Below are 10444 nucleotides of genomic sequence, written 5' to 3' on the forward strand. Positions count from 1 at the left end.
GGATTCAAACATAATATTGACATATTACCTTTTAAATTGATATGGCGAACTTAGCAAACAGTTGCCTATTTACACATCCAGCAGATTTGGAGCATTTCCGCTGAAAACAGCTGCCTGCTGCTGCCAAAAGACATTATTAGAGCCGTGAGAGTGAACCAAAACAGTAAAGTTGAGGACAGGAAAACAATGAGCTCAAATACACTATAAAGCTCAGTAGAGCTGAGGGGAATGCAGTCAAGTGCTAATTATCTGTGGGTTTGTCACTTCAAGCGACCCCTTTCAAATTAAACACAGCAATTTGATCCATTGTTATTATAAAAATATTGATTATATCCACTTTAAGTACAGTGAAAGTAAATGTACTTTGTTATGTTGCACTACAGTATAAAACTGAATGTTTAGCTGGAGAAATGAGAGATATCTTAACAGTTTTAGACGAGTTCTCCAGCAGGCCTATTGAGTGTTAATTTGTTTGTTTTAAGCGACAGATTCTTAGAAATTCCTGTCCTCTGCGCTCTGACATCATTATTTTGGTCACTGAAGTTGTAGAAGCACATCTGAGGCACAGACATGCTCTTTAGTTTACTCAGCAATCTGTACTGTAAGCAACATATGGCCTTGCGTGAATGACATAGCAGACAGCAAGACAGTTCCCAGCATGGCCTCCTCCGTAGTTCCCAAGCAAGAACACATGATAGACAGATGACCTTTACTTTGTGTTGGCTCTAGCAAGACACGAGGAATGCTCCCTTTCATTCACTTTGCCACAGATTAAACTGCAAACAAATATCACTTTGTTCTTGTGCTTGGTGAGCGCAGGCTACTGTATATCACCGGATGGTGAAATTGGCCACGAAATGAGAGACTTCTGGTATTAACAGATGGCTGCCTAGCTCTGCCACTAGTATTCCATGTGGCTCTGCTTTACACATGACCCAGTATCCTCCTTGCCAAAACTAACACTTTTCTTCCTACATTACTGAGACATACATGTCTCTCAGTAAAGATTTATGTTTCACAAGAGTTAGTTAGGAAGGTTGTGAGGGTTGTTTTGAAAAGATAGTATATGTGTAGTGGGTTCCTGAGAGATAAGATACTTCCTGTTAGATGACCGGAAAGTCTAGCATGACTTGATGGATGTACCATCCGCCACCATCTGAATCTTCACTGGTGACAGCATTGCAAAAAAGATCAGGATATGATTTGAAGTATTTTTGTTATAATTAGTTGTGGTAACATTGTTCAATTTTACAGTATGGTGACGCAACCACACAGTTGAGCCTTGTTGAGCTTCTAAATGTGTCCTTCCTCTGAATGTCTGTGAGAACATGTCTTATTTTGGATCTATGCTTATTCCATTACAAATATGGGGAAGTAGGAAGCATGGCAAATTGCTTCGATCTGATTCAAGGGCTCTGAGAATCAAATGGCAATCCCCAACAACAGGAGATGAAATCTCTGGCATGATAATACATGCCATTCCAAAACAGTTATATATAGCTCCATGAAACCGTGACTAAAGCGTATTTATGTGTTTCAATGCAACCGTTAACTGATACCGATTTAGAAGAATGTAAAATTTTCATGTTCGTCATCATCGCTGGTAACAAGCTTAGATTGCATTCCTATAACATGGCTCAGTCTAAATGGTCTCTCAAAAATAAAGACAGCACAGCTCAGAGGACAGCACAGCATCCATGATGTCATCCCCTCTTCAGTGACATGATGTCAGAGACAGCATTCGGTATGGACTGAGATTAGGATTATTCTCCTTGGCCCTGAACATCTGCTGTACACAAACAGCATGAGACCACTGGGAATAAAAATCCCTAAAGATGGCAGTTATTCAGATGAAATTGGCTTTTACAGAAGGATGGTCAAACGTTTTTATCTGTAATAGATAATAGTGACCCTTTCAGAAAAGTTGGAACTGTTAGAACTAATATTTCATGGAAATACAAAACACTAAGTAATTCTACTGAGACTACAAGGTGAATTGGTCCTAATCTAAAAATGAGTCTCTATATTCAGTTAGGGTGAGCTGAATAAATGAACTATTCCAGTTATTGTACATCAGAGGCAGAAGCAGCTGTGAAATTATTGTCAGTCATGCAGTATGCTAAGTATGTTCTTATAACCACAGCAGGTGTTGTGAACCAGCTCTGACTGGCTTCTGCTCAGCCTCTACAACACACACACACACAAATACACCATACTTGCAAACAGACACATGCCCCCTCCTGCCCCTCACCCCGAGCTAAAATCCTGTCAGTCTCATGCACATCTGCTTCCCCAGCAACTACTGCTGAGTAAGCACTGCATTAGCCTCTGTTTCCCTTCATGGGTGACTATAACAGGACAAAAATACTCCACTTATCTGTCACACAAAACATACTGTGACTGTAAAAAAAACAACAACTTGTGAATCACACACACAGGGATCCTTTTTTCTATATATAGAAATTATAATTTTTTCTCATCAAAGGTTTTACTTAAAAAGTTCTCTGTCGCAGCAATAAGCTCTGTAATTTCTATTTACATGAGCAGGTGTGAGTTTCCTACTGATTTTCTTGAGTAACTTAGTAACGGGGGAAAACAGGAGCTGGTGAGACCCCACACCTTGCCTTTGAAGTTGGCAGCAGCACACAAAATGATTTATAATTACAGAATGCAAAAGTCTATGCTTAACTCAAGACAAAAGACAAAATATAATAAAAGCAGCTGCAAGGCAATCCCACACATGAACAGCTACTGTACATTATATCCGAAGATAAGTGCTTGAAGACTATGCAACAGCAATAAAAACTGGTATTCCAAGGTGTATACATTTATATATATATATATAAATCATTGTCATTACTCTTGTACAGTACAGCAGATATACTGTAGATGTACAGTGCCAGTTACAGATAAGACCTCTCTGATTAATGGTTCTCACTCATCCCCAGGCAGTGCACTCCTATCTTTCATGCACTGCAGCTACCTATTGCCTGTGCCTTATCGTGGGTGTCTTTTCAGACCTAATCATAGGGTTGCCCTGCAGGTATGTGGCCTGCCAGGTTCAGTCATGCTGGAAAACCCATCACTCAACAGAATTTATCACAACTGCAAGGTGTTGCTAGGCATGTCTCTTCATGTGCTGCACTGCTGCTGTGAAAGTTAAAGATTTTAGTTTTAGCCTGCTACAATATTCTCAGTCATCTCAGCCACGAAGCTGGAACTAAAACTGTTTTAGTGCAGTATCTAAGTCATTAAATCCCACAGAGTGACAGTTATTGGACCATGAACTGCTGCACAATTCAACTACAGAACATTTCCCCCACCCATTTTTTTCCTGACTTAGAAAGCTTGGCTTCAGTTCATGAAATAATTTCTTCAGGGAAGGGAATTCACGGCATCATCTTTCTGTCATCTGGCGAAGAACATATGAATAAATCTCCCAGACGAGGTAGAAACAATACCAAACCAATCAAGCATTCAGGGAGCTGGAACGCAGCATAAATCTGAGATGACACTCAGGAGAAGAACACATATTTCTTCCAGGAACTTTACAAACAAATTTGGAAATGTTCATACTTTGTGTAGTCTAATCATTGGGTGAGAAGGCAGAGTAAGCGCAACAAATTTCTGCCACTAGCAATAACATATGTACCTACCTATTCTGATTCACCTGTATCTTGAATTATGAAAATTACTCTATGTTGCTTATTAAGATTCACTATTTTCTGGAGAGAAATTGAATATAGTGACACATTAATATTAACTTTGGTGTAAATACTTAAATAGTATCATGAAAATCGTAAAAGTTCAGACAAATGATGTGAATTTCCCTCTCTAAATGGCAACATGGATGTGAAGATATTAGGGCACTCTCATTTCCTCTTTTTAAACAACAGAATGCATTTATGGCTTTAGAGGATATTGCACTTTTGCCAATAAACGTTAAAATCATAATAAGTACCATAAAATATGTTTAACCGAGGCTAAGACACCTATAATGGTTATTGCACAACACTGTTGTTACATTTTATAACTCCCCAAGTTGCAGAGGAGAGCTGTCGGAAGTCTTGTATCTGTTGTATCTGTGGTAGAGTACATGCTGTGTCATCTTCCTCTTCCTTTAAGCGCTGTTTGAGTGAGTGGTAGTGGGTGTGTCTGCGTTGTGGTATTGACAGATCTGGCCCTGTCACTTGTCTTTGTGTCAGAATGCCTGTGGGAGACAGGAAGCCAGCCATCAGAGCGGACAGAAAACATACCACACCTGGGGCTGGACAGCACAGAGCCACTACTTGCAACTCTCTGACTTATCAGAGCACTCTTAGGTCCTGACTCAACCACACAACCACTTTTTTTTTGTTTTATGAAAGTGTACTATAGACTTTCAGTAAAAAACTCAACAGTCTAGACAACAGATATTCAAGTAAAAATATACAATATATTTGTTGTATAAACTTGTACAGAATGTCTTGGACATTTAGCTTTACATATACTATACATAAGGGTCAAAATAGGGTCATATTCGCATCCTTCATGATTTTGAGAAAATGTCCCCCATAACAACCACATTTTATCTACATCTTTACAAATATACCAAACAAAACAGCCCTTGGATGCACTTTTAAGAGGCCATGACGAGTAACAGATGCCTTGTATAAAAATCCCTGAAAATGTCTCTCTGTGAGGTAAGAACACATTTGTCAAGCTCATTTCCTTTCATACATCAAACTCACTCATTTGTTCTGAGGCGAGACTGGCAATAGAGAACAGCTAATTACACATCATGTTTCCCTTAACATTATTGTGCCACAGAAGGAGTAGCTGCAGACTGAAGACTGTCGGAGTAAAAAATAAGGTGAACATCCATTATTTTATGCACTGATTACTTACACATTCCTGGCAAAAGCCAGTCCTATACACAATACCTCGACCTGGTAACTGACATTTAGTTCCATTTCATGTTAAGGTATGGTCAAGGCCTCAACAGGCAATATGACCTAAAGGTTACAAAACGAGGTCCTTGGCAGAACACAATCACATGACAGATAATGCAGTTATAAGCAATAGAATGTACAGGAGCGTTTCTGAAGAAAAGTATGTTTCAACTTTGATATTTTGCAGGAAGTGACCACTTGATCTTGTATTTAAAGAATAACTATTTAACATCATGGTGTTCACCAGATGTTAGTGAAGGTATTCTGAGTGAAAGCAAGAGAATAAATGCTTTCTGTGGTAATTGCTGCAAGAGAGCTGCAAACAGCCATCAGAAGAAAAATTAGACAACTGGATAATTCAAGGCCGGATCACTGTAGTAGCTTATTTCCCTCAGCTAGAGTACCATCAAAACTTCTCAGTTTGGTCCCCAGAAAACCTTCTGATTGGCCAAAGACTCCTTTTAGACCATCAAGGCAATAATCATAACTGATACAGAGAAATACATAAACATCCAGTTTACAGCTGGTGAATAACAAATAACAGTCAAACAACAATCCTATATTTAATAGAAAAGTTATGAAATGTCCTGCTATTATGGCTGTACATGACCACTGATTAATGCCATGTATGATGGATAGCAAACTTCATCCTCTTGTTAGATATTAAGGCATTGAGACTTGATCTAATGGAGCACATTCTCTGCATACGGGCTCTGTTCCTTTAACAGATCAATGTAGTTTCTTTTGGTGCAGAAACACTGCAACTGACTTACTGCTTATGTCAGCTAGCTAGGCATCTGACAGGCGCCGAAAACCTCAGAGACACAACAGGAAACAACAAAAAGGCTGTCCAATCCTCATGTTGACTCCAGCGTGTCCAGCTGGAAGACGTTGTGATTGGTCGGTGTGGTGAAGAAGAGCGGCTCCTTGCTGGTGGAACGGTTATCACAGGGACTGTGCAGCCCCAGCGTCCTCTCAAAGTCCAGGAGTTGACCCATGAAGTTGAAGTTTGGGGAAATGTTGGACTTCTTCCTCTTGACAAAGTCATAAGCATCATTGAGAGTGAGGTTGAGTCTCTGCATCAGGTAGGCCACGGTGACTGTGACTGAGCGACTGATGCCGGCCAGGCAGTGGACCAGGATGCCACACTTCTTAGACCGAGCCTCATCTGTGAAAGGAAGGGAAAACCATGGTCAGCAGAAAGTCATCCAAGGACATCTGTTCAAGTATAGCAAATACACCCTTGCAGTTTTCAGAATTTTCTAAATACTATTTTCATTGATTAATATTTTCCTGTACTACAATGATTTTTGTAGTTATCAATATTATTCTGGCTTTTAGTTGTCAGAAGTAACCCTGTTGATTCATTTGATCTAGAAAACAGTTTACAACTGTACAGTGCCAGTTACAGATAAGACCTCTCTGATTAATGGCAAACAACTGTCAACTAAACACTACGCCTAATTTGCGACCCTATAATAAAACACTACCCCAGACAGTGGAAACAACATTTCCTTCCTCATTCTACCTCTAAACCCTTTGGAAACTAGTTCATGATACACAGCCTTGCAACCACCAAACAAACAAGTCAAAAGCTGTGGTTTCAAGTGCAGTGGTGGTGAAAGACAACAAATCAAAAGTGAAATTGAAACATAATGTTGTGGTGCCGCCAAAAACAGGAAAATATGTGTTTTCTTTCAAGATGAATGCGTTACTGTTCTGTATCAAAGAACTTCAGTGATACTGGTGTACAACAGCTGATGACAGCTTACACAAGTGGTTAGGGAGGAAACGTTTAGCGTGTCTCGCAATATAAACCACCCTTTGCTTATGAAAATGATACAAAAACTCCCACCTGTCCACACAAACAAATTCACACACCAGTTTAACAAATAATTATTGTCAATAAATTAAGATACGATAAAATAGGACTTTATTTATCCCAAGGGGATTGTGCATCAATTCAAAGTAGGAAAGAGCGCAAATATAAAGAGTATTGATTATTACATTATTATTAAACATAATTAACAAGAAATTACTTAATAAATACTTTGGTTTAAGTCTCATAACCCAAAGGTGCCCAGCCCACGTGTGCTTACTATACAAGCCAATTCTTGTGGCAAAACAAACAACTAAACACGTACACACTCTAAGAACAAATTCATTTTCAGTGAGTGTGTCTGTGAGTTTTAACAAAGCCAATTATAGACATACTCACCTATAAATGATATGGCCTCTGGGAAGAACTGGGACAGGTTCTGACTCCAGTGGTCCGAAATGGGAATCTGTTTGTACCTGAAGTGGCCGTCATGCTCAAACATGTTGGGGAGATTGGGTGTGACGTTCAGGATGTACTTGATGTTGTACTGGCCCAGCACGTCAAGGTTAGTGGAGTCTTTGGCGCAGCCCAGGTAAAGGTAGGGTAGGATCTGGACAGGGAAGGCAGGCTGATTGCTGGGGATGGGGCTCTCCTCAGACTCTGTGGCACTAATCGGCTCTCGATCAGATTCCCCATCTGAACAATCTGAGCTGATCCGGAGATTTCCAAAACCCAGAACAGACAGTGGAGGAGAGGAGCTGGGACAGGAGCTGTCTAGGAGGGTCTCACAGTGCTCTGGGTAATCTGTGTGGAACTTTACAAATCCACCTGGACAAGAGCCAAAACACAAATTAACAAAGTCACATCAATATGGTTTAAACATTTTCAAATAAAAGGAACATCTCGTATATACTGTTTATTTTAATCATATTTTCAATGACAAAAAGGCTGTTGGGTATTGAAGCAGAGCTGTGAAGAAGTAGCTCAAGTTCCCCCCAAAAAGGCCATTCATGAAATGCATGCCTGTTACTGCTAGAGCAAAACATGGCGCAGCCATTTTGGAATTTTAATTGAGAATCTCAGTGACACACAACACACAAACTTTCGAACAGCGTACAAGCCGCAAACCCACAACACACGATGAACGTTAGCGCAGAAGTTAACGTTAACGGGTGTAACGTTTAGAACACAACAATAACCCAGATAAACGTTAACGTTACAGCCTCGTTCTCAAAAGTCGGTATTTGAAAGTTTAAAACCTCTCCCGTAAACACTTCTGCTGTATTTGACAACGTCTCTCCCCCAAAAACGTGTTAGCCTTTAATACAGTTTACAAAGATGCTAGGTTATATATTAATATTGCGCCAAAAGTAGCTGGATATTTGCCAATAAGAACATTTTAGCGATAGAATTGTAAAGCAGCGTCAGTTAGACGTTTTCTAACGTTATGAACTCCATCGCAGACACACTATAACTAACTCACGTTACCTATATTTTACATGAATGTATCATGTAATTGTTCCTTGGGTTTAATTCGACAGCAAAACTATTTACCTTCCAGATAATACGCTGTACAGCCGTCTTCCCATAGTTTTTGAAGAAGCAGACCCAAAACCGAGGCTGGAGCTCCACTCTCCTGCCAGTCTACGGTGCACTCATCGTACAGGAGGACCGTGTCCGTCTTGCACCGTCTTATGAACTTCTCTTTATCCTCATGGTTGGGGATGATAGTCCGGATAGGTATGTTGCCCTTTTTGAACCTCCGGAGCATCAGCCCCGGTATGGCCAGGTTTATGGCGGTCTCTATGTGGGATGATTCATAAAGCTCATGTGAACGGCAGTCCAGCAGGAGCAGAGAAGTGCCTCCGGACTCTAACTCGAGTTGCAGCCATTCCACGCTTTTACTCGGCGTCACATTAGACATATCGGACTCAATATCATACTACATGCAAGCGCAAACATTTACTACATGGTCCACCAAGCGACGACAAACTACATTTCACCCGCAAAAAGAAGCGTTAAATGTTGCCCCGCCGGTGCATGGCGCTTCTGCTGGAGCGAAGAGATTTCCCCTTTTTTCCTCTTTTCTATTTCCATCAGTCAGTTGAGTCTGACCTGTCCCAACGCTAATGGAGACACATTTACACTTTAATTTACCATACACAAGTTTAAATGTGAATGTTATATAGCCAATAACCTCTTCATCAACTTCAACTACTCCACATCGTACCAGGGTCCTCCATGCACATTCTCGTTTTACCATTCCGATGCATGGGAGGTTGTTTTTTTTTTTTTTACTTGACAGTAGAGCAACTCAAGAGGGAGGAGTTTATTCCTTATGATTTAAAGTCATAGCAGAAATATCACAAAGTTTGGTATCAGCAATGGAATCATTTTGCCAATCACAATTTTGTCAGTCACTATCATCATATTTCTTGACAAGATATTATAACAAGTTTATACTGATTTTTAAGGGGATTGTTATCACTAACAATCACTGAATATGATTCACACATTTTTCCTAGGAACTAAAGTGGTTCTGTTCTAGGCTACCAAATGACCTTGTAGTGACCTTGTGTAACGTTTATTACTTATTCATTTTATCAATTAAATATTCCCATGGGGACTCAAAGCCTGTCTGAGTTAGTATAACAATGATTTTGCATAATATTTGCATAGTTGCAACTTGAATGATGCTTATATTTTAAAGGAATTTATTTTTTCTTGACAAATTTGATGAATGAGATGGGATTGCATTATTGCACATATTATTAGTGCATCAGTGTCCTTTGTACACAACCAAATTCCCCTGACTTATGTGGCATTTTTCTGAAGTGCTCTCATGATTCCCTTTCAAAACAGAAATCCTATGATATACTGTATGTTAGCTGGCACCAGATACTATACATCAGTATATAGTTATGTATAGTATCTGGTGCCAGCTAAAATACAGTATGTAACGTCATATAACAATTATAGTTATATTACAACAACTATCAGTGTATTTCACAGGATTAGACACAGAAGTGCAAAGCAGTATTTACAGTGAAATCACACCCTCCATTTAGAACGCAAACACTAACTAATGGGCCGAATCCATTCATTTTCCTTCTGGAGGGGCAAACTCCACTATCCTTCACTTTACTTTGAATTGGTTCACGCATTTTTCTACAGGAGAGCAGCAGATCATTTCACTGCGGAAGTATGTTATCTTTCATCATGACAACATTTCGTATCAGATCAGACACACCCCTGAAACTGCTCTCTTCCTCAATTTTAATTGTATTTCCGAGGTGAAGTGTATCAAGGAGGCCTTTTTTCTCCCCCCCAAGCTATATTACATGGTGACCACAATATGAAATTCACAAGCATATTGCCATGCATGCGTGTCTTTTCTTAAAATGCAACCACAACATTCCCATGGCTCACTACTGATGTGTATAATAACGCAAGCAAATGGTGAATGTGTAGGAATAAGAGAGGGAGATGCATGCAGTGGGTATCCAGCCATGTAGCTCATCTGTCTGCACACGTGAGTGGGGGGGAGACACAGATGTGCAGAGTATCGGGATTAACACAGAATAGAGCTAAACCTGCACACACGCACGCACACACACACAGACACACACACACACACACACAAACAAACAAATGCTCTCAACCATAGACTGATCAGACACACAACGACAGACAC

At 40.0% G+C, this 10444-nt stretch overlaps 1 protein-coding gene across 1 annotated transcript; it reads right to left on the minus strand.

Annotated features, from left to right (window-relative positions):
• Positions 1-4415: 4415 nt before the first annotated feature.
• LOC122883582 (dual specificity protein phosphatase 7-like) lies at positions 4416-9032 on the minus strand. The gene is made up of 3 exons (XM_044212480.1): positions 8305-9032; positions 7150-7578; positions 4416-6099 (listed from the first exon to the last, which is right to left on the minus strand). The coding sequence occupies exons 1-3, from the start codon at positions 8672-8674 to the stop codon at positions 5789-5791; spliced, it is 1110 nt and encodes a 369-aa protein (XP_044068415.1). The 5' UTR covers positions 8675-9032; the 3' UTR covers positions 4416-5788.
• Positions 9033-10444: the final 1412 nt, after the last annotated feature.

This window comes from Siniperca chuatsi, linkage group LG10, assembly GCF_020085105.1.
Source record: "Siniperca chuatsi isolate FFG_IHB_CAS linkage group LG10, ASM2008510v1, whole genome shotgun sequence".
Lineage (NCBI taxonomy): Eukaryota > Metazoa > Chordata > Actinopteri > Centrarchiformes > Sinipercidae > Siniperca > Siniperca chuatsi.